We start from the raw sequence: 26823 nt of genomic DNA, 5'->3' as shown, positions 1-26823 counted from the left end.
AAAGTAGTTTTAAAAATAATAAATTTATGTTAGATCTTATAGACTTAACTTATTGATAGTAATAGAAAATATTAAAGAAGTAGGTTTGAATATTTTTTTTTTATAATTAAAACTAAGTATTATGGCCGACTTACCTGCCCTAGATCTATAGTAAAGTTGACTTGACTGTATGTCATGCCCCTCGACAGCGGAGGCGACATCCAATAGGACTCGGTACCGTCCACTGCTGCACTTGCAGGGTGGCTCTTTGAAGGCTCACTTGCATCGCAGACATCACAAACCTGGAATATTTATAAGATTAGTAATGTTTATTCATAAACTAATTACCTTTATTTTTAGGTTACATACATTTTAATTCAAGGTTTATTCAGATTTAAGTTTATTGCCATGTTCTTGGGTGATAGATCATTTTAGTAATTTCCATTCTACACATATACAAACGAATTTCTAGTTTTTTTTTTCTGAACAAAGAAAATGCAATGTCTATTAATAAATCTTTTTTATACGTCCTTTATTAAGTCATGATTATTCATTCTGTCTATAAACCTGGAATGTTGGTTTGTGATTCACAGTTATTAAATTAGTATCACCAAATGAAGTCAAATTCAAAATAAAAGAGGGACGACACAACAAATCAGTAAAATTTTGAAACAATCTGGCTCGACTGATCTATCAAGTGATCAAGTGACAATTTATATGTCCCCGATTTGTTTATTCAATTACAAATACAAGGCTTAAGACAATGGCCCCCCACAGGTGTCAGGAATACATTACTTTAGCTTTTGAAAAAAAATTATTCATTTATTATGGAGAGTAGTTAACAGTTTGGAATTTGCTCAAGTTTTTCCCTTATTTTGTTTTTCGCGTATTAGAAATAAAATGAATGTTTTTTTTTTTTTTTTTGTTTATTGTATCTATTAGCAAACTAATTCCTAAGTCAAAAACGTTCGGACAAGAATTCTATTCCCTTCCGCTCTGTTACGACGTGGTGTATTATAAAGAGTTCGGGATTTCGATGCATTGAAAATACCAATAACATACTGTCAAAACCTAAAAATGAGCAGCAAAAATAATTTAAATGTACAATGTGATAACCTAATAATGCAATTATTTTAAATTAAAAAAATGTAATGTAATTAATTATTTTAATTTGCTATTTAATTGATTTGGAGTGACAATGACAAGATTGATTTTAATCCTCGAACTTTGTCGAACAAACTTAACGATTCGCGACCACAAAAGTTAGTAGGACAATAAATAGGACATTACTGATAGTTGATACCGGACTTAGGACATCTTTGGTTCTTTAGCTTCAAATTCCACCAAACCTCAGCAGAAATTTAATGGAAAAGACATTCAAATAACACTGATTTTATTTTGCGAAAAAGTAAACTTTTTAAGGAATTTTCATAACTTTGTAAGTTTTGATTAATTTTGCACAAAATCACATGTTTGACCCTTTCCAGCTAAATTTTGATGTTACCAATATTTATTGATATTATTATTTTTTTACTTATTTAATTTATAGTTTAAAATTTAGGTGAACCAATATGAAATGAATGTGAACCAATATGAATATGAAAAGTTAAATTCAACCTAAAAAAGCAACTTAAGTGGCGAATGTTAAAAAAGTATTAACCAATAGTAACTATGAAAAATTCTCACTAGAATAAGCTTGTTATACATAACTTTGGAGTTATTGTATTTAAGTTAGATTTTCATTCCACCTCTAGCTCATTATTCTTCCGCCGGATTTAGTTATTATTAGTGGGAATTTCAATTTTTTTCAATATTATATTATAATACCTAAGTATAATACTTTAAATAAAAACATCAGTTGATTTAATTAATATGTATACATCTATACAGTTTTAATCAGACTTTTTAAAAACTTTTTTACATCGACTTATTACTTGTTAGTTTTTTTTGGCTAATAGTATATTTATGCATTAATGCAAGATTGAAACACTAAGCTAGAAAACATACTATTATAAATTTTAGGAGAATTTAAAAAAAATAATTTTGCTGGGAAGAATACTTTTAAATACTGTTTTTTGCATATTCCCGTACATATTGTTTCTAATACTTAAATTTGAGATAGTTTTAAAAGCTTAATTACAGTCTTAATAGTAGGAATATAAAATCAATGAATACAATTGGCTACCTCCTAGCTCTTCAATTATGGACACAATTATAAGTTTTTAATCAGAGTAGTTTTTTATGTACCTTTCCATTAATATAGAGAGTATTTAGCGATTTATTCTGATTCGAAGTAAGTTATATAAACCGTCCACGTATTAATATTATAAATTAAACAATAATATTGATGATCATAGCAGGATTTGGGTGTTTTACATTTCGAGTTTTTACTGCAAAATTTTGCATATTTTTGGTTTTTATTGCACAAAAATATGGCCTCTACTGATAACTCACATTTGTCTTCGGCATATAATGGAGACTAAAAGGATGGGTTGGAATTTCAGCTTTATAAACCTTTTAGAGGTTGGTATCCTAGTTATACTAAAAGTATTTTAACTAATTATAATTAACATAACTAGTATGATATAGTTATAGTATCATAACTATATCATAGAATCTTCATTTTATGTTACTAGCTTGAGGAAAAATGGGAAGTATAGTATGAATAGCCAGAATAATTATTTACCTTTAATATCAGTAAGATAGGAATTTATGGAGTTTGCAAAGCAGTACCGGGTGCAGAAAAGTCATCGTACGATGATATTGCAGAATATTGGAGTAACAAGGGAACAAAAACAGGTTTAAATATTTTCCTTTGTGTATTTAGTTTTTATTATTAATTTTATAAATGGAATAAAAAAATATTTTTAAATCAATAATATTTGTGGAAGTATTGATAATATTAAAATTATGTAATAAACTAAATATGGATTTGGAATAAATGCAAATATCAGGTCGTTGGAAGTAATAAACTGTACAAAGCTCAGAATCTGCAGCTGTCAGCGATTTTAGATGGGAATCACATACTTTTCCTGTCAGATGCTGCACGGAACATAATTATCAATGCTATAATTCTTAGTTAGATGTTGATTTGTGATTGTTAACGGTAGTTGATTTGTAAGATGTAACAAGTTGTTGGTTAGATCATTTTATAAACTAAAGTAATCATCAAATCTAAATTCTACTGATAAAAGTAATAATTAAAAAAGAAAAGTGATTGAACTTCATATGAAGGTATCTTGGAATATGTTCCAAAAAAAAAATCCTAACGTCATTCATGTATTGACCAAGCTACCTGTGAGTAGAACGGGTCGAGCCTAACACCAAGCACCCACAAAGCCAAGGGTACATGTGCAGAAATTGACCCCCTCGTGACGTAGCTTGGTTCTTGGTACTGCTGAATAGACTAAGCAGGAAGGGACTACGTAGTCCAAAAGAGGTCCAAACATATGGTTGGGGCTGAATAGGGCTGGTCATGGTCAAGGTTTAGGGATTCGGTTCAATTTAGAATGAACTGGAGACCTTGTGGTAACAGTAAAAAAAAAAAAATCAATTAAAAAAACATTAAAAGAGTAATAGAACACAATTTGGAAATTAATAGTTGTCTACTACAGACTTCTATTATCGCGCTTATACCATGTTATTAAATTTTGTATAAGCTCTTAAATGTAAAAGTGGTATAAGTTAAACCTGGAGTTTTGAGATAAGCAAAACTTACAGGGAAGTTCTTTGAAGTTTTTAGTAAGAAATTACACAAATTTTTTTTTTTTGTAAGCTAATCAGTCACAACCTCATCCAACCGTTTAAAAGCATTTGTTAAAAGGACAGTGCACTCAGTAATAAATTAAATATTTTTTTTAATGAAAATTATTAATCCTGATAATAATAGAATTAATTACCCCACTTTTACTCTCAACGGCTCATATGTGGTGCATCTAGGACTTTTTCTAATACAGTAAGGGTATCAACCGGTGGAAGGCTAGAGAAACGCGCGCGCATATATGCATGTGAACGACTTACCTCAAAAACTAAATATCGTACGGAAATTAAATTACAAACTTAGGACATGCACATTTCATGGATGTTTCAGCAACGTTTTCATTAAAATCGACCAACCGGAAGTGCCATTTTAGAGAATCGACTTTACACTTTATTATGATTTTCTTAGAATTTGGATAATAACTTTTAGGAAATTTTTAAGAAAGTGATAGGATGGGTACTTAAAAACTTTGACCTGCAAACCACCTTCATTAAGACGGTTGGTTGGTTAATAAGGAAATAAGGAACGAGCACATTGGAGAGAGACTGCAATGTAGTTTCAGGCCAGGACGACGAACTCAAGAAATCTGTTGGAGAATCCTGGTACAGAGACAAAGGCATGTACTTTGCCTTTCTCGACTTTAAAGCGACATTTTACACTTTTCCAAAAAAGGAATATGAGAGGAAATCAAAAGATACAAAACATCTAAAAAACCTGCTGGATTTTATAAGTCTATATACAAAGTTCCAAAAGGAATCGTTAAACTGAATTGGTTAAGAGTTTGGCTATTTTAACATAGAAAGAGGGGTCTAATCAGGTGACAATTTAAGACCCTTACTGCATATGGATGAATTAGAAACAAAATGAACTTTCAGAACGTTTCTGGGGCGAAGTACATACTTCCTCCCATTGGTAATTCAGTTTATTCCCTATAGCTCTCATCGCAAACTGTGCAGGACAGTTAAACCAAGCAATGATTGAATTGGATGAAGGGGTCCGTAGAAAAGATATGTTGATTAGCATCGGTAAGGAATTTATATATATTGCAGCGATGTAGGGATAAATGTAAACAAGGACTTAATCTACCTCGGTACAGTTACAGACAGGATTGGTGAAGTGGGTTCAGATATAGCAAAAAAGATAAGTAAGATAATTCATAATTCAGTCCATCAGCAGATTAGATATCACCGGTGCCATTGGGGAGCGAGAAGTAAGCGGAAAAGTGAAGCTTCAAATCTGATCTCTTGCATGGTACTTAAAGTTGGGTAGTAAACGGCTGAGTGAGAGGAAGACAGAATCAATGCAGTCAAATTTCTACCATGAATTGTGGACAAAACAACAATAGGTCGAATCCGGAAAGTAAGGAATTCGAAGAACAGAAAAAGAACTCATGATCACAGCAATGGAAGAATTCCTCAAGTCCTGTCAATTAAAGTGATTTGGAAATATATTCTGTGTGATGGTAGATGATCATCTATGATCTATGGTTCAGATGATCATCTGAACGCCCGAGAAAGTCAATCCTGGAGTATGTCAAACGGAAAACATCTGTTCGCACTGCACAATTATAACTTATCATCCTCCATACGTCCACAAATTATGAGTAGATTGGTAAACTATGCTGAAGTTATCGCTAAGTTTACGATCTTGGAAAAAAAAATATAAATATGAAAACAAGGGAAGGCGTACTGATTTTGTCTAATGATAAATGGGTTCTGTAAAGTTGGACTTGGCTGATTTTGAGGAATCGACGAAAATGGGTAAAAACGTATCTTATAAATCTGCTAACGATACCTTAGTTATGAATTTTTTTTTTAAATATTTATTTATTGCTATTTACAACTGTACATTAGAATACATTTAGTAAATCTGATCTAAGTTAAATTGGAGTGTTACAGGCGTGTAGAGAAACTACCCATTGGTAAACTCTAATGATATTTTACATTAGCTGGTCTCGTGGCCATCTTCTTTTCAGGCGCCTCGGAGGATTGTCAGGAATGGAAGAGGACGCAAGGTTAGAAACTAGGGGGTTTGAGTGGTTAGGGAGTTTATAATGGAAGGAGTAATATCTGGTTCGGGCTAGATCGGTTACATAGGGAAAATTAAAGCCTTTATGTATGATTTTATCTGTATGTATTTATAAAGTAAGGAGCATTGAGGATTATACGCAAGTTATGAATTAGCATATAAATACCTAAAGAAGGTTGGGTCTTTAGCTCTTTAGATCGCCACGTCGGATTTCATCGAAAAAAACAAAAACATTTTTACATTTCTAAAACTAAAAAATGAAAAATAAATAAAAAGGTTTTCAATTGATCTAGGTTTAAAAAGGAAATATTTTCAGAATAATACATACAAACGGATACACAAATATAGCCGCTTAAACTATGATTAGCTGTGGGTCCAAAAAAATTTCATTCTAGAGACATCTTGAAAGAATTCTGGTAGTCTGAAAAATACTACATTTGCTCGAATATCAATCGAGTCAACTTTCCCCACATTTCAAAAATAATTTTCAGAATTTCAGGGGAACTTTGGGGGATAAAAAATGTGCTTAAATTGATTTAAAAAATATTATGATGAAGCAATGAAAATATAATTGTATTTTTTTTCTACTTTAACTCATCTAATTCTATAATAATAATATATTCTGAATGGTTGGGGGTTGGATCCCCTAGCGCTCTGTTCGAAATGTTGTGGGTTCCATTTCCACTAGAGGCAGTTGATATTTAATTCTCGGCAGTCCAACCTTCCACCTTGGTTAGAACGCGGCAGCAACTTGAAGGTAGCCACCGGGTTTTTTAAAAAGGACTGCTAAGCCCACTTCCTGGACTAGTTCCTCCCAACAGATACCAATACCAATAACAAATTTTCAATTCTAAGTACCATTTACGTCAACTATCCTTTTTTTTATTCTACATAACCCTAGTTTTTCTACTACTCTTATTTTATCTCAATTTAAATAAACACATCAGCTCGATCCCGTTTTAACAAGTTTTTTTATTATACTCTTCCTCCCCAGTATGTGAAAATTTTCCTTTATTATTAATACCAACAGTACTTAGTCTAGTATCACATAGCAGCTGACCAATATAGCACCATCAACGGCCAAGAGGCTCCATGAGTTTCAGAGCGGTATACTGAGACGAATAGTGAGACATACTTCACTTCAAAGAGCAAAGAGGGGCCACATACATACGACATTCGAAATACCGACGGTGACAGAATTTGTATCAAGGAAAAACACCAAATTTTTTAAAGCCTTCAGTACTGTACGAACCCATTATTTAAGACACTGACACCGACAGAACGGCCACAAAGGTGACAGACACCCACAAACAGACTCAGATTCGACTGAGTACAAGTATATAAATTATTTGAAACAACGTTCCTGGTGAGCCCCATCACTAATAGACAGACACAAAATACAGATTCCCCCTTCCCAAATAATCAAATCTCCTCAGCTCCCTCTTAAGATGAATTACCAGAATGCAGAAAAAAAAAAAAAAAAAAAAAAAAAAAAAAAAAAAAAAAAAAAAAAAGCAGAAAAAGAGGCTACCTTCAATCCATTTCATCCCACGCACCAATGGGGCTTAAAAGAAAAAAAATATATAGCATCACAAATATGAAATTAAAATGAACTATAAAATGACTTGAAAGCTCGGAGTTTGTAGGAAATCAATTTTTTCTTTATCGAAACCGAATATCAGTTGATCCTATATTTGGGACTCCTAGTTTCTCAGGAACAATTTAATATAAAAAAAGAAGTCCACCTCTATATTCGAAGAAATTCGGTATCCTAAACAATGATTGTGATTGATGGTCTCAAGAATAAGTCGTTTTTTTTTTTTTAAGTATACAAATTTTATGTTTTTTTTTTACATACGAGGTATCACAGCTTGAGATATGTCTTATGTCTCTGTCACGACATTTTATATGGTTGCATTACCTTGATAAAATTCAAGTGGTTACCAATTCATTAAAATATTATATTAATCATAATAAATATGCTGTAGACAATAAACAGATGATGATATTGATTGGCTAACAGTGCATATTAATTTTGGTGAATGTTCCAGGGTGGGCTTAGTGCAGGAATGCAAAACCGGAAGTGAAAAAAGAAAAAGAAGACAACACTTCAGATTTTTTTTTTCCTATTCTGGATATGTGAATACAGAGATCTGCCGAACACGCACTTCTCAAGCATTATAGAAGAACAAATACATAACATAATTATGTTCCGAACAATTATTTATTGTACTGTACATATTTACATTGCATTTATACTATAATATTTAATTTATAAAATTTATGATGAGATACATCTGTATAAAGAGAAAAAAAAACGCTTTAAAATGAGTTTTATAACAATCCAAAAAAAAATTGTTTAAAAGAAAATTAAGTGATTTTAGCTCAAAAAATAATTTATCAATAGTAAGGATATGAGCGATATCTACAGGGGCGGATTAAGCGGTAAGTGGACTAAAAGGCAGATTAGATCTAAGTTAAAGTTATGGAAATTAAAAATAAACAAAAAGAAGTTTTCTATGGTATTTATAATGCCAAAAAAAAAAAAAAAAAACCTAACTGGCTACGTGACATAACTAATTAAGTATGCAAAATCATCTATTGAACTCCATTTATCACGTGAAAAAGAGGAGATTGTTTGTATAAAACGGTATTTAAATTTAAGATATAAAAAGTTATATTTGACATGGGCAATTAGCCTGGAAATAAGATTAAAAACAAGACATCAATATTTAAGGTTGTCTCCTTGAAAATGGCCTGAGGGCCGAAACGTTGTAGAGTTTTTTAAGAATAAAAGTTGAGGGTAATATGGATCAAAATTGTGTATGTTAATAATAAAATAAACCACTCTCAAACAATCATATAATAAATAATGAATCTAATATATCTGAATTAAAAATTAGCTGCTACCTCAAATCTGGAACCATAGTTCAAACAAGGAATTTCCAAATAAACCATTGAGGCTTTCGACCGAAGGTGTGCACCAGCTAAAACTTTTACTGAATATTTTTTTAATTTATAATTTTAATAGTACCTGTAATGATTTCTGTTCTTTTATAAATAAGTAAAAATTTGATATTTTTTGTTTCATTGATCGTATTTCAACGATTGTGCATCGGGGAAAAGTCAGGGAGAAAAAACAACGCTTAGAGACTAGTTTTATGACAAACCATACAAGATTTTTTAAAACAAAATTAAATGATTTTAATTGAACAATAATAAATTATCAATAGTACGGATATTAACGGTATCAACAGGGGCGGATTAGGCGGTAAGCGGACTAAAAGGTAGCTTAGAGAGAGACCCAGAGGTTTTGGTAAGTTTTGGAAATGAAGAAGAGATTTAAAAAAAATCGAAATAATCCATCAAATCTGAAAATAAAATGTTAAATTGATGGTCTCTAAGCTCTCTTTAACTGTTTAATTCAGTAAAGACTTAATAGTGAACAATTATTGTTTTAAAAATTAATTATAGTACTTTATAAAAAAAGTGATTACAGAATTTAAAATATTTACTATGGCATTATGTCCAGCCTCTGTGCCATCTATAGATTGTTTATACGAGAAGAAGATGGTTGGGGGTGCGGTCAAAATAAAACACTAATAAGTCGAAGCCAATTATTTAACCGTGCCAACGTTTCGGCCAGAATTTCTAGCCTTCATCAGGGCCGTAATCTTTCCGCCAAGTGGTAAGATTTTCCTCTCACTCTCTGTATATAGAGAAATTACTTTAATTAGATTAATCTATTTATTTACTTTATTATTTATTTACTCTCTCACTCTCACTAACTTACCTGACTTGGCGATAAGATTTCAAGCTAACAGCCCTGCTGAGGGCTAGAAATTCTGGCCGAAACGTTGACACGATTAAATAAGTTACTTCGACTTATTTGTGTTTTAATTTTACCACACCCCCCAACCATCTTCTCCTCGTATAAGTTATTCACGGTCAACTATCTCTCATGATTATAGATAGTTTAAGTGAACCTGAACTCCAATTTTGGAATAAAAATATCAGAAGCATAGTCAATGTTTCACAGCTAACTCCTTCAATAGAGGCTGGAACTAATGTCTGTAACTGTACCTTAGAGAACATTACTGAGGAAAATGGATAAATAGGAAACGCCCGAATGACAGTGAAATGGAAAACCATTACTACCAGTAAATCACAGTAATCAATGGAGAGACAGCTATTGAGTTATTAGAAAATTTCATCAATAACTAGTAAAGCCCCGGCAATGCTTTCCTATTGCTATATTTGAGGATGTATTTACATCAATTGAAAAATACTGAAACTTTTATATATGAATTAATATACAAATGAAGAGATAAGACAGTAACTATAGTATTATCAAGATTTAACTTCAATACTGTTCCACCAAACTTGTCAGTGGTTTAGGGCTCTATAAACTGCACCAAAGGATGCATTAATTAAACAAATTAAAACCGGAGATATAAAATTAAATGTTTGAACAGTTTTTCTTTATTTGAAACTAGTATTTCGCTCTTATAAGGGCATTCAATTTTGTAAGCGTAGGTTAAAAGAGGAAACATTCAGCTTTCCAACGGTTGTATTATAATAGGAATTAGATAAAATGCAGAGGGATAATAAACGATTATATGAACAATAGTTACCGTAATAAAAAAATAAATCCTCCAAATAAATAAAGGTAAAAAATTAGAAATTTTTTATTTGTTTGAAAAATGGTATTTGAGGGTTTTAGGCGACACTAAAAACGAATATGATATACTTTTTTTGTAAAAAAAATTTTTGTTGACCTTCTAAACTGAAATATTCATTTTTTTATTTTGGTAAATAAAAAATTATTTAATAGAATCAGTAATATTATTTTTCTTATTCTTCAGAAAGAGGTAAATCGATTGGCAAACAACAACCATGAAAAAAAAAAAAATCAGGTCACAGTAGAATCTTCCCGGGAAAATCCTGAATATTAAGCAAAAACCCTACACAGTTGGATGAACGGTACGAACAAACAAATATTGATTTTTATATTGATATTATATTAGATTACAATATGAAGAAGTTGAAACAGAAGCAACTAATATTTTAGAGCTATTACTTAATATAGAAAATGACTAACACCGTAGAAAACAGAAGAGAAAATTGGAAGATTGCTGATTGACCGTCTGTAACAATAAATGGAATATGGTCCAGGTGCGGTCAAATTAAACTCGAATAGTAAATTAAGTACTGTTTTTATTATAGCCAACGTTTCGCCCCACGTTGTAGGGCTTCGTAAAGGCTATAAAAGATACTAAACTTAACATAAGTTCAACAAAAAAATAAGTGGAAAATAACAAGGGTATACAATGAAACGTAAAAATTAAAGGTTATAAACAATTAATGAAAACGGTAATAGTAACAGATAAAGAGAGTACAAATTAAGAGGTGAAAGGGATAAGAATAAAATCAAATGAAAATGAACGAGACAAAATTCATATATGAATGGAATATGGTCCGGGTGCGGTAAAAAAAAAAAACTCAAATAGTATAATTCTACTGAGTTTACATGGATAGAAAAACAAAGAAGAAATAAAGTAAAAATAATGGGATATAATAAATATAAATGATTAAGAAAGACAACATACCAAATGAGTAGGAATACGTATGTAAATTATATAATAGAAAAATTAATAATAAAGTAATTAATATAAGTATATTAAAGCTGGTAACACATGAATATAAATTAAAAAATTAGATATATAAATATAAAAGAAAAAGGAAGGATAGTAAATATAAAAATAATTAAATTAAGTATGGGGTAAGAATTTAGAAAAAAAAGAGAAAAATGTTTTGATAAAAAAAAAGTAGCTAAAATATTTCTTGCACATCTATGTACCGAATACTATCGGGTTAAAAAGAGTAAACAAAATGACTATGCTGTATAAAGTGAAGACAATTTTGAGTTAAATTGACATTGCCAAAATAATTCAGGTATTTGTAAAAAATGAAGACGGAAATTCGCAAAAAAGTGTAAAATACATATATTCTTAATAAATCAATAAAAGTTTAATAGTTTCAAATTATTGATTAATTTTGTTTTCTAGAAACTTTTTTAACGTTTTATAAAAATTTCTTTTGTTGAAGATTCGAATTGTTTTACTGCGTAGGGCAGTAAAATAAGGATATGAACCATATTTCAAAATCAATTTAAAGTTTTTATGAGTTAAGTCTTCTATAAGAAACGGCTTTAGATAGAAGGTCGGGGAAAGACCAGCTAATTATATGTAAAAATTAATGTTTTTATGTTATAATAATTGGGTTATGAGCCAACTAAACCATTGTGAACTTAGTCTAAAATCGTTTTCGTAATTCCAGATGGATAATTAATTCATAATGATTTAAACAAATAACCACAATGACTCATTATTCTGATCTGTAATAATAAATATATGCACACCATATTAAATATTAGATATGTAGGTAAAATAATGACTATATTGATACTTCAGATGGTTCAATCATAAAAATATATAAATGAAATATACTTATAAGCATGTAAAGCAACTATACATCAAAAGATTTTTTTCACTTTTTTCTCTGAAGAAAACGAATTATTCTTAAAATTCAATTTTACAACAGATCTCGAGTCCCGTCCGAAAATCGACTATTGCTAGATACCAATCTCATCATTGTAAATCTAATGTCAAGGCTTTCCGTGCTTCTTAAGTGAGATCATCAATGCAACTGAGATAGCGATAATTTGGCATCTTGCATCCCAGAGTTTTAAGAACCCAACACCTAGTGCACTATTGCATATATTAATTTGGATATTTTAAATATTATTTTATTTTTATCATCTGCGCTATTATACAAATTAAAATATCTACGCAAAATTCTCATTCATCAAAAAGAACTACAAGTTAACTATGATTATCTACTACATTTACATAGTACTTTTAAGAAAGATGATGGGAAGTTTTTGTGAGTCGTAGAGGGTAGGACCATAGATCTTGGTTATACCCGATGCTAGAACCGCTTTAAAGGGAGGACGGATAGGAGAACCATTTTATAGGAATAAAAAAAAAAAATTTTGAGCAGCGTACTTGGAGACCCGAAAAAATTAAAAAAGATTTATTTATACGACAGATTAAAAAATATTTCGAATTTCTTAGTGGTTCAAACATTGTTCCACACGGTTAAGATACTATAAAGAAAAATTTTGTGAGCCTTACAATTTTAGAGCTGATTTACAAAATTAACAATTTTTTTTGTAATTTTAAGCGCAATATATTGTTTTGGACTGCTGAGAATTTTTCCAGTTTGACGGTAATTATAACAAAATGGCAATGTATGCCAAACTGCATACTGAATATTTCGGAGTATTCCAGTGACTGGTGCATCAGCAGATTTTCTCGCAAACTACATACATATAAATTGATAAAAATATATTTAGCAAATACAATCGCTTAGGATAGGTTTGCCAATTTAATGTTACAATTTATTTTGTTTAGGCATGTAGTAAATTGTATTATATACTAATATATAATACAATAATATAATAGTAAATTGACCTTAACAACACAAAGGTCAACAATGAATAAACAGAAACAGATTTTAATGACTTTTGTACTATGGTCGTACCGTAAGTATCGATGTTCGATTAATTTTTCTAATGCTTGACCAAGCTACACATGTTGACCATACTTTATACTATACTTATACCATACTTTTAATACAGATTAAAATTTTGAAATCAATAATATTTCTTCCGTCATTAGAAACGTAGATGCACCCAATGGAAATAATATCAACTATAATATTTCGAAATTCTGTAATATTGAAATAACAATTGGTATTATCATTATTGATATTATCTTCTCATCAATGTCTTGTTTTATTTTTTGAACGATTATCTATTTTTCCGCCCTCATCAAGTGCTTACAAACGCGACTAGTGAAATCATTAAATAATGTAAATCTTTATAATACATGGCCTTTTATCTTGAAAATATTCTTCATGATAGAAGATAGTCAAGTCGGTTGAATAACGTAATCAAATAGTTTCGAAAAAATATTAACTCAATCATTTATTAGTATTATTCCTCAATTTTATCATTAAGATTTTTTCCCTAATCGTATTCAACATATTGAAAAGAAGAATTGCTCATTGTTATATCCATATCTTATTTCTGGTTTTGTTATTTCTATCTAAGCGGTTGAACTATCATCTAATCGTTTTCCGTTTTCCAGCGAAAGATAAAGTGATGTTCGATATTTACACAGTGAAAGAAAATGGAGATAAGAGTTCAAAAACAAAGAATTCGAATAGTTTAAACTGGATAGAACAATCATCATGCAATTATTAATTAATATACTATGATAAACTTGGTCACTGATTTTATGACGAGCAAATTTTACGTAAAGTATTTCATACGATATAAGATAAATCGAAAGAAGCATGTAGGTGGCTACAGATATCAGTGGACTGGGTAGGGAGGATAGATATATCCAATAAATATAATTGATATTATAGGTTTGGTCATAGAAAGAGGAATATAAATCAGGGGATAATGAAACAGTCGCTCGTTTAATGACTTGGAGTGTAAAACCATACAAAGATGAGTCTTGACATTAAGGCCGGTCTTGCCGATTTTCAAGATTTGGTAGGAATATGTATCAATTGGTTGATGGTTGAAACAAGAAATTAACCATATGCGACTTGGAATTTAAACCAAGCTCAACTTTGACACAACCATGTGCGAGTTCGAAATTAAAGCATGTGACAAAAATATGAACTTGCATGAACCTAACTTCCCAACATTGGAACAAAGGGTCTCCCTCCGGAAATAAGGATGCTTAAATGTGCATTTTAATGCTCTTTCAGAGTGTTATCCTTTTGAAACATTTCCACAGCCATTTAAATATCAGGAAATGAAAACAATTAAAAAGTCTTCACAAAATATGTGCTTCCGGTCTACACCAAGTCTCCAAGCTGATAATTGAAATCAGCATCCAACTTCCATGTTCTCTCATCATTAGAAGTTTAAACCCACTGAAGTATTGAGGAAGTAACTATGACTACTTCTACATATAGTATTCAAAATGACTTTCATCAGAAATTGCACTGAGTAATAATTGAAAACTTTTGGTTCTGGAAAACTCCATTATTAGGTTTTACTTCCTTGAAGAGAAATAGTTGTTTTTTAGTACTGAGGTCTATTTTGTTGAAAGATATATAAAAAATCTTTATTTTTTTAACATGAAGGTGAGTTTCGAATTAGGTCCTTCGAGATTGACTTCTGTACTCAGATCTAATCATAAAAGAATTAGAATCTAAATCCATTAAATCTAGTACGAAGATGGACAACGTTATTAGAAAGGGCCACCCATAGCTCAGTGATTAAGACACAGTCTTACCAATTTGATGTATATGCCTGGGACGTTGACTTTTTTCATTGAGTGGCGGTCCCACAAAATGAAGAACTTTGACCCCCAACCATGGTTAGGCAGTATAGGACTCCAATGGGAGTCTTGGCCGAAAAAAAAAAAAAACGTTATTAGATACAGTTTCGATTTTTTAAGGCAGGAGAACACGATAATTCCATAACTAACGGCAAAATACAGACATTTTAAAAATTAGATGATAATTAAATTCAAGTTTTATTATTTTTACACTTAATAATTATTACTTATTTAATTTAAATAATAAAGACTTGAAAAAGTTATGACCTTGAATTTAAATTTAGTGTAATATTTTTCAATTACACATAAATGAATTAGCATTAATATTATTAAAATTAATTTTTTATAAAGAGTAATCAAATAAATTGAATAAACATGCTGTAACTTAAGTAGATAGACTATGTAACAATAATAAACCAAAATAAAAATCTGTACCCCGTTAATCCATCAAGTGTCGAGTTTAGCACTGTGAAAAGAAGTTTGAAAACCTTTGGACCAACAGTAGTACAAGAAGTTGATTTGATCACTCACAATCGCCAGATTTTCACCCAATTAAAGGATACATACTTTTTAGAGGCTGTGTGAGCCCTAGGAGGGCCTTCTGACACCTCAGAGTCTATCCACGGCTAATTTAACAGAATAATCTGCTGAAGCCAGACTTGAAAACTCGGGTCCGGGAAAATAAAAAACAATTTTTGTTTCTTAAATTGTTTTCAAAAAGGAAGGGTTAGGATTTTAAATTTAATTTTTTTTTTCGGATAGTATACTAATAAACTAAAAAAAGGAACTATCGAAGTTTCATTGAATAATTAATCATTATTATTCTTTTGTCATTCATTAATTTTAAACCGATTGATACGTTACTAAAGTAAAGTAATTTTTCGATTGATATTTTCCAAATTTATCATTATTTTTTCCCGTCAGAGCTCTGTATGATTTTATACATACAGTGCTGAAGTTTACCCATTTCCTCACCTAAGAGTAAAATTGGCAAATTTTTCGTTCGGTGACTTCGTCTAGTTAATTGAAATTAAAACTTTAAAATCCAAATTATTTTCAAGTAGAATAGTATAAATATACAAAATTATTCTTTAGAGTACATTGTAAATTTAAAATCTACTGTGCCAAGTTGTAATTTTAAGTATACAAAGAACTTACCTGTCCGTGGATGATGACATTGCTTTCGTCTACGTTGGCGTCCTGGTTGGCACCAATTAGCTTGCAGTATAGGTCTGGACCTTCCTCACCACAGGTATAGGTGGCCTCTACCCTGCTGTTCTCTGCGATGTTGATGTAAGGAGGAGTAAGCACCTTAGCGGCGCAAACCGTCCAAGAGAGCGCCAAGACGAGCGCACAGCCCAGCATCACGGCTCAGACTGGTGTCCGTACCCTCGTCCGCCTTCTTATCGATAATATATCGATAGTGAGCCCTCCTCCAGGCCTACCAACTATAGTCTCTTCTTATGTGAACTATAACTATAGTTAAATACATATGTATACATATAAGTATTATTGTTTGTTATCCCAATTCATAAAAAGTGTAGGAATTATTTTAAATAAATGTATCTTATAATAAAAATACACTAAATGTGTTTGATTGTCATAATTATGTTTCATTAAGAAATATAAGAAATTTTTTTTTTCTCTTTGAAAATAGATTTACCTTCTTATTATAATTTCTTAATAAAATCCTGTGGATATATAACCCTGATTTATCCACCATTAAAACAAGCTTCAAGAAAATGAACATTTTTTATATATTCATGACAAAATTTCGAACAGAAAATAACCGAAGAAGATATTAAAGGTCCCTGAAGAAGATGGATGGACCGTCGGCAAGATTGTTCTACTAATATCAAAATAGTTAAATAAATAAATTATAATAAAAAGATAAATTAATTTTCAGAATTGAAAAAACAGAAAATAAAATAATGACCTGCGAAAAATAAAACACTAAAAAGATAAGTAAAAAAGCTTTAATGCTATTATGTATTAAAAAATCAATTGAATTGAAATAAAAGGAATAAAGATAATTGCAATAAAGATAATATTTCAATACTTATATTGAAATTATTTACAGTAAACGATATATGAAAAATAACACGTTTTTTAATATTTTAATTCATTATATATAAATAATGGGGAACAATCCTTCACTGGCATTGTACTTGTTGTAATGCATTGTATACATTGCATATATTTATTTATGAATAAATAGCGAAAAAAAGAATATAAAAGATTCAGATTAGAATAATATGATCACATATTTAGAAATCAGAAAAGAAGATAAGAGAAGAATCAGGGAATAAACAAGATTTACACCAAAATCAATTATAATATTTAATTAACGTAAAACAAAATTTTAGATCACTATAATAATGAAATAAATGCTAATAAAGATGTTTAAAATATGAAGCAAACTGAAGTAAAGCATAAGTTAACAGTTGGATGTGAGCGCACCACTGAGGACTAGGTCCCTGACCGAGTTCAAGGGACGATACTGATTGTGGATTTTCGGAAACTAGTTTGTGGAAAAAATAGTCTACTTTGAGGTAGTTTGGTCTTAGGTTAGGTAGGATATGTAAGTCCTAGATGGCCAGTCGAACCTGAACAGCCATGATAGATGAAACCTGACAGAGCTCTCTGTACATTGTTTGAACGTACAGCACCTAGACATATCTGATGGATCTGCTCCAGAAAACCCATCAGAGGAAGAGAGATAAATAAGGATAGTGTAGACCATGTATACAATCCCGTATACGAGTCTACTCCATATTTTTTTGTTTGTTTACTCCCTTTCTGAAATACGGAGGCTTATTCTACAGGTTACCACCCTATAACCTATAACCAGAGCGAGAAGGTCGAGTTTTCATTCTATGGGGCCACTACTAAATACAAATCAACCGACCAGGCCAATCGAACAAGCGCCGTTGCAGTTTCGAGGTTGCTAAGGAGACACCTCAACACACTCGCCTACAATGGTCTCTTCCATATGTTAACTCTTTCATTGTTCAGACAATAAATGAGATCTTATCTTGTACTATAAAAATGAAATTTGCTGGCAGCAGTAACCAATAAGGCGAATTAGGGGGGAGAGGACGTTCGTAAATAGGATGTAAACTCCGAACTAATAGATTATCGCTATTATATGTAATGATTAATAAATAATTACTAATTGTAAGGTATTACATTCAGATATTGCTAAAAGAAATGTTTCATTATTTCTATAGACTTGATTGTTTGTTCTCAAGAAAATAAATGACTTCTTCCAAAAAAAAAATTAATAAAAAATATATATATGATATGCAATTAGAAAAAAATACTTCCTCATTCCTAAACGTTTCGGAGTTGAATAAACCTCAAAACTCTAACAGGCGAGGGAGTGGTAAATAAAGGAAATACAAGGAAGGAATGTGCTCAAAAATTATGAATTATAAAGCTTAAAATATGTATAAATTAAAATTCAATGCATCATCAACAGTAAGCGAGTAAGTATAACATTGTACACATTCGGGAATGTGAATTAAAATACTAATGTGGTTGGTGAAACTGATGTTATCACCAAAGAGAAAAAGGAATATTATATTTTTTCATCTCTAAGGATGAAAGAATAATCCTTCAGTTTTTGTTTATTAAAAAACCATAACATTCCAGGAAAGTTAGCACAAGCAAGTCTATTCTTAGGGCTAACGCATTGTACCTACAATCTTCATCGTGAATTATATCGTTTCATTTCAATCACGGGCATAATTTTCTGCTGTTATCACAATTGTTCATATTGTTGCTAGTAGTGGCTAAGATAAATATTTCAATTATAAAAGGAAACACAAAAATCTAAGAAAAGATATTATGAATGAATATGAAAAACCTGAAATTTCAATAAACCAAGTTTTTATAGCAGCAATTTATTTAAATATGATGTGTGATTATATAATATTTCTTAAAAAATGCAAATTTAAAAACCCTGTTTTATTGAAATTAAATGTTTTTTTTTTTAGAAAATTTGCCGAAGAGGAGAATGTGAATTTTAAACTAGAAGAAAGTATCAAATAAGTAGGTACAATATCAAACAACTAAAATGAAGATATTTGACAAACCATAAGTTACAACGCTGAACAACGCAAGTCATTTATGAAATAATGCTTTCCTTTACTCTAAAATATTTAAACAAAGCAACAAATGTTTATAACAAAGCCCAAGTAATGATAATAAGAAAAATATCCTGGATAGTGTAATTATTACTAACTCTTAAAAAACATATGTTTCAGTTTTTGAGAGAAATGGTAAGTAAATATTTTTTTTCTAATCATTGGCTAAAGTGATTTTAGTTTAAATATTTGGTTCTCTCAAATGAAATTTGAGCCTAAAACTGTAAACTCACCCATTTTATTAATTTTCTACAGAGGAATCATCACTCCTTGGTATTTTGGTAAAAATGTAGAGAACTAATTAATATAACAAAGAAGTTCTATTTTTTTAAAGAATTATTTTGTTATAGTTAAGTATATAAAATCTACTATTGCTATTACATGCAAGATCTATGCCATCAGTTTCTTTATCGTTTTTTTTTTTCTCTTTTATAACCGTTAAATACAATGGATCCATTGTATTTAAATATTGGGCATTCAACACTATTTGAATGGAATACAGGAATGAATACAAGACATTGAGACATTGACTCCATCTGTAGGGCGGTTGAAGAAAGACCGCAACCAGCCTACGTTATAGAAGGGTTGGGAAAAACCGACATTACTGACAGATGTGATAGCGTCAGACAAACGTTGGTTCTGTATATTTGGATTTCGCAACGAAATATAGAAATAGAGATCAGTATTAATTAAAAATGTATTTTTAAAAACATAAATAAATTATTTTCCCCAGTCAATTGACAATTATTTAACCTTTCCACGTAACAGGATAGTTACAATTATTTCAAATAAACGTTTAAATAAAAAATAATTGAATTAGATTATGATAACTGTTCTCTAGCAGTGTACAATTCACACAATATCAGCTTCATAAAATGCTGCCCATTTTGTTTTAATGAATTAATGATGACAAGTAAGAAAAAGATTATTTTTGAAATCTTACTCAATTTTTATAATTTAAAGAAAAAATAATTAGGTCATTGTAACGGTAGGGTTGCCATCCTCTCCTATTTCCTGAGACAGCCCCGTGTCGTAGACTCGTCTCATGTACCACTGTCCCCATTACACCAGGCTAGATTTAAAGTTTGGGCTACGATAGGCCTAAGAATTTTTGCCGCCCTCTCTTCATATCACAGTAAGGGGAAATGAATCTCAATAAAACGATCTTTATGATTTTAATCTTATCTCTAAATCACTTGAGAATCAAATTTTTATATTTGGGTGTAAAGTAAAGAATTAATAGAGTGAATTAAATATCCCAAAAAAGTATTGGAAATAAACTTGATCTCTTCGATATATACATATGTGAATTTATGGATTGTTCATTATTAACACATTTATTAAATAGTATACTGAAGACAGTTTTTAAAATAATTCTAATAATAAGTTTACTCCTGTAAGAATATAAAAAACGAGATCAAACTATAAACAAAATTAAAAAGAAAACGAATTAGAAGAAAAATGTTGTCTTTAGTCAGAAGTTGAAAAGTTGGTGGAATGTCAAATGTTTGGGATTTAAAGGAGAGTGAAAAGATGAAGGCGAGAAGGGAGGGCTGAACATCAAGGATCAAACTTTTTTAAACTAGGCATGAACACAGTTGCTTGGATCTGAAAGGGACAAGCATGCCTATGAGTATGGGCCTAGGCAGAGGGAAGCTGCGCCCCTCCCCACCCCCTATATTTTTGGGACACAAGAAAAAGAAGTATTGAACTTATTTGATAGATGATTTCTTTCTGGAAACATGCTATACTTAGGAAGGTAATGACAGGGAAAGATGGTGGCGTCCAAAAAATCATCAGAATTAAGAAGTGCAAAACTGGCTAATATCTTCATTGTCTGAGCCATTGGTTAAATTTAGTTGGTAATGATTTAACTTTAGTTATTTCAGTTTCAATAATTTATTGTGATCATAGGTAATAAAAATTCAAGAAGTAATGATTAAATTTTATGAAGTTGAAATAATATGGAGGGGGTATTTTTTGTAAAGTGGAATTAGATACCTTCCTCTTACCCAACGTTTCAGTGTGTATATATTCATATTGCTTCTATTTTTCGAAATTAAAAAAAAAAAAAACGAGCTACACATTTTATTCTAATGTTCTTTTCTTTTTTGTGCTCTGTTTTAAACTGAGTGCAAGTAGAATTAATAATTGGAACCAGAAAGAGTTCTCAGAAGTTTTTTTGAAAAAAGGTCAAATTTTTAATAGGTTACTAATTGAGGAATTTCCTTTACTACTGAATCATCAAGGAAATTCCCATAATTTATGGTTTTTGTATTTATAGTTAAAAGATTTACAACCAAAATTCTTTGCAAAAAATCTTTGGCAGCTGCTATTAGTGATGCACCAATAAATATGTCACAAATGATGGAGGTTATTTCGACCAAAATATGATTTGATGAAAATTGATCAATTTTTTGGAAACTGGTCTTGGAATAAATGTTTTTATTAGAAGCCTGCTTTCTACAAACTAAACTTAATTAATGTAACAAAAATTCTATATAACGTTAATTTAGATTAATTGTTAGTTTTATTAATACTTGTCATGATTTTAAAATTTAAAAACCTAACTGCAGAATAGCTCCAGTGCATATAGCTTTCTTATTATTAATAATTATGCCCAATTGTGATATTAACTTTTTAGACCCTTTAACATTTATTTATTTTTCAATTAAGGATATGATAATACAAGCTCCTAAGAAAACAATGTCCCCTCTCCGGGTTCTACTAGTTCATGGTGGATAATTTACTTTTAGCAGGGAACAGAAATCATTCTTGCCCAGAAACAATGGACTATAACATGGAATCAACTTTCAGTTTGAATAAGGTACCTCCAGTCGATAAAAATGAAAATTTATAAAACTGCATTAGACAACTGTATGAAGTCAAATCATTCATAAAAACTTGAAATGCATGAAATAATATTTTCTGTCACCATTGTCACTTTTTCTGTCACACAAATGTAATTTTGCTATTACTTATTACCTTAAGTTTAATATTTAATAGTAAAATTAAATTTCCCTCACCCTCATACTGTAAAAAGAGTAAGTGCCCAAGGAAGGTAATGTCTCTTATAATTTTTTGCTCATATGAAAATTATGCATTGTTCGAATGGTTTCTAACATTTAATATTAGAAAAAAATAAATTACCTACATTTCTGATTATAATTATTTTTCTTTGTATGACGACTCCACTTTGATGAAAGAGTTTCAGCACAGAAAGTTGAAATTCGTATTCAGCATCTCAAATACAAATTTGACCTTTTTTCAAAAAAACTTCTGAGAACTCTTTCTGGTTCCAAATTATTAATTCTACTTGCACTCACTTCAAAACAGAGCACAAAAAAGAAAAGAACATTAGAATAAAATGTGTAGCTCGTTTTTTTTTTTTTTTTTTTTTAATTTCGAAAACTAGAAGCAATATGAATAATAAATATTAGTTTTTAAGTCATTAGAAGAACGGAAAAATGCTTCTGAATAAAATTCGAGGAGGCCAAGCCAAATTAGAACCCTGAAAGACATAAATAAATAAATTTTTAGAACTTCTTCAAAAATTCCATCAATATCTCTTCCTGGTTCCCATTTAACTCACAGCGGATGCTGCTGAATGAGACCAGAGGGGAAAGAGATAATGGTGTACAAAAATTTAGTGAATTTACTCTTGTTTTATTTAGTATAGGTTGATGGTTTATAAAAATTTATAGTTTTTGTGAGATGGGAGAAAAAAGATTAATTTTTTTGACTTTTTTAAATATCCGCAAGCTTTGTACTTACAATATACATTACAGGTAACTAATGGTAAAGCTTAAATGAAATATTTAATGTTCTCTAGTTTTCTTAATTTCAAATCTCTGAAATAATATTGAGAACACAGTATACTATTAAGAGGAGACAGCTCAATTTTCTCACTCATAGAGGTCCTACAAACAATGCAAACTTGTGTTAAGTTTAAATTGGTTCAAAAGCTATATGCACTGGAGCTATTCTGCAGTTAGGTTTTTAAATTTTAAAATCATGACAAGTATTAATAAAACTAACAATTAATCTAAATTAACGTTATATAGAATTTTTGTTACATTAATTAAGTTTAGTTTGTAGAAAGCAGGCTTCTAATAAAAACATTTATTCCAAAAAATTGATCAATTTTCATCAAATCATATTTTGGTCGAAATAACCTCCATCTTTTTTGACATATTTATTGGTGCATCACTAGCAACTCAATAGCAGCTGCCATAGATTTTTTGCAAAAAATTTTGGTTGTAAATCTTTTAACTATAAATATAAAAACCATAAATGATGGGAATTTCCATGATGATTCAGTAGTAAAGGAAATTCCTCAATTAGTAACCTATTAAAAGTGATGAAAAGTGGTTGTTTCAATTTTCTTGAATGATTTTGGTGTCCGATCATCAGTAGTTGAGAAATTTCAGAAATGTTTTTGAAGGTGTTTTTAATTCAGTATTTTAATTAATTCATATTATGGTATTACAATTAACTCAAGATAAAGCCATATAACTGCTGTCAAAACAAAAGTTTTTCTTTGTATATCAGAATAACTCCAAATGTTTGAATTGAACTGGACATTTCAATAGGTATAGATTGTGAACAAGATTCTTTGACAAATATTCTAACCATAATTCATTTCTTGTAGCCTTAGTACACCTGAAAGTGTTATAATTTTTATATTGAACAATTGTCAAATGTTGGAAAAAAATTGTAAATATCTTTTGAACAAAAGAATTTTGATAATTATTTTTTGATAATTCTGAATCTAACAATTGATTTCATGGGCTTGTATATATATCCCTATAACTTATTTCTGTTAAACCAGATACTCATAACAAGCGCTTTAGAAAAACACTTAGATCAAATAATATTTCTTCTTCAGATGAATGCTTCTGTTTCTTCGGCCCATTTTAGTTACCCATTAATATTTAGGTTTGACTTTATGGTGTCCACATGGAATCACAGATTTATCAACATGTAGATCCAGTACTATCAACCATTTAAGAAAAGCCCACTGCAAGCATGTAAATAAATTTAAGTCGAAGACTTTTTTTTTTCAATTTGTTATTTCTTTTTCAAAGACTTGATTTTTTTTTGGAAATATTATTTTCATAATAATGTGTTTCTGCTAATAATATAAATTAATGAGCAGCTTTTTAGATATTTAAGTAGCAGATAGCAAGCCACCATACTAGTCTAATTCTAAGCTATTTCAGTTATTCTAGAAACATATCATTCTTTGTAATACTTGTTTTATTCTTGAAGCAGCGCAAACTAGTTAATCACAGTGGTTCTTTTCTTTCAAGTTTTAGTGTTGTTTTCAGAAGTCCAGTTTCTACTATTATTATCCATTTATTTTTAGTTGTAGTTGATAGTAGAAAGAAGTACCTTCTTTTCCTTTATGGATAACTTCTCTATACTAGACCTTTGTTTACTTTGATTGATTGAAATCTCCTTCAAGACTAACTTATTTGATAATTAAAACCATCTAAGACAAACTTTAGCTAGATTAATACTCACAAAACTATTTTATTCTGAATTGAGAAAGTGCATCAAATTGTAGATTTCTAAGCTCTAGAAAGGTATGGCCTGTATTTTGAGAAGTAAGGCTGAAAGTTTTTTTTTTTCAATTTTAAGCCAAACAAAACATCCAAACATTTTTACACCAAAGTAATTACAAACTAGAAGTTATGTAAAGTTGAATAAGCTTTAAAATGATAGACCATGTGACTGGTTATTCAGTTCCAAAACCAACCAATCCATACAAATTTTTAATTTTGTTATCAGTTTGTTATTGTATTATCACAAGCTAAAAGAATTTCTTACAAAACTGCTTAAATAAGACTATTTTATTGTTTTTTTGAAGACATTTTTTTACCTCATGATTATATAATAAGAAAAATGTTGACTAAAAAAATGTTTAATTTGGAAATGGACTTGACTCGTTAGGAATTTTTATTTTTGCATCAACCCACTAAATCATGAGAAAATATACACTGTAAGTGAATTAGGATTTATTTATTGATTTATTCCAGATCTACTTTTAAGTGAACAATCAAAACTATTAAAATTCATTAAACATTTATATAAATATATATTTCTGGATCTTGAGAATCAGTTCATCAATAAAAAAACTATATTGAGGCGACATTTCGTAAGTCAACTGTTTGCATAGTCATGCCCTACAATGAAAAAAACAGTTTTTAGTTATTTATTTATTATATTAAAACAGTTATTCATATTTAGTGTTGTCAATTATGTCTTATTTGTTTATGTGATCCAGAATAATAAATATAAATAAACTAAATAAAAAACTGAACTGTTGGAAATAACAGTTCCATTTTGGATAAACCAAAACAAACCCACAATTACCTTCCTTCATTTCACCCCTATTCAGTTCTGGCACAAACCTTCAGTTATTTGTACCACAGCTATATAGAACACACTGTAATAAATAAATGTTAGTTATGTTTTTATTAAGTAATCTCTAAATTGTAAAAGTTATTAGTCTTAAATTATACTCTCTACATTGTAGTTTTTAAATAATTAGTTAAAGAAATTATTTTTTTTGTTCTAAATACTGTTGTTTTTTTTCATTGTCTAGCATGACTATGGAAATAGTTTTGCTGTGAATTGTCATCTCAATATAGTTGTCTTATTGACTGATCCTTAAGATCCATAGAAATACATATTAATAAAAGTCAAGAAAAAAGTTATATATATATGTAAAAATATTATATAATTTTTTTTAATAATTCACTAACAATATTAATTAAAGCAACATGAGGAATGTGTTTTATTCTCGTAAAAAAGTATTTTCAGATATATTAAATAAAATAATTGTAACACCATATAATGTATCACTTAAAATATAAATGTAATTTAATAATAATATTAATGTGATATAAATTGTTGAATTTTTAGTTTTATCGATGAGACTAATGCCTCGAAACATTAACAATTACATCAGTGAGTTAGTTTTAGTTCATAAAGAAAATAATTATAGAAGTTAGGATGTCATTAATTTCAATTGAAATATGTATATATTCAATGAGTTCCAACAAAATTGAATAAGAATGAATTAAACTTAATATTTTACTATAAACTCACTCATTATAGTTTAAATTCTAAATCTGCATATGTTAACCATAATTTCAAATCAGAATAATGGAATATCAATATCTCATCGTATTAAAAATGACTAATTAACAAATTAATCTTTATACTTAATAATCAATTATTATTATTCTTTCTTTCAGTTTATTAGAAACTAATTGATGAGAAACACTATACGAAATATAGTTATAATTATTTTATTCTAGTTATAATTATTATCGTTACCTAAACTCATTCATACTAAGGCCAAAACTCAAAAAAATTAATTTTTAAATTATTCAAAAATTATTATTTTCACTAAGATGATGAAACTGAATTTTAATTCATATTGATTTTTAATTTTAAGGCGATAAAATACAAA

The 26823-nt window shown here is 29.7% G+C and overlaps 1 protein-coding gene across 1 annotated transcript in view; it reads right to left on the bottom strand.

Annotated features, from left to right (window-relative positions):
- The window catches only part of LanA (laminin subunit alpha), a 105486-nt gene extending 88907 nt beyond the window's left edge, over window positions 1–16579 (bottom strand). The window contains exons 1-2 of the mRNA XM_014433930.2: window positions 16351–16579; window positions 135–281 (exon numbers count right to left, since the gene is read on the bottom strand). Coding sequence (XP_014289416.1) covers window positions 135–281; window positions 16351–16557 — 354 coding nt within the window. The 5' untranslated portion in view covers window positions 16558–16579. The remainder of the gene's footprint in view (window positions 1–134; window positions 282–16350) is intronic.
- Between the last annotated feature and the right edge of the window lie 10244 nt (window positions 16580–26823).

The sequence above is a fragment of the Halyomorpha halys genome, unplaced genomic scaffold (genome assembly GCF_000696795.3).
Source record: "Halyomorpha halys isolate HHAL.00 unplaced genomic scaffold, Hhal_1.1 Scaffold45.1, whole genome shotgun sequence".
Classification (NCBI taxonomy): Eukaryota; Metazoa; Arthropoda; class Insecta; order Hemiptera; family Pentatomidae; genus Halyomorpha; species Halyomorpha halys.
The sequence above is the reverse complement of the archived record's forward strand: the minus strand, read 5'-3'. Positions and strand labels throughout refer to the sequence as shown.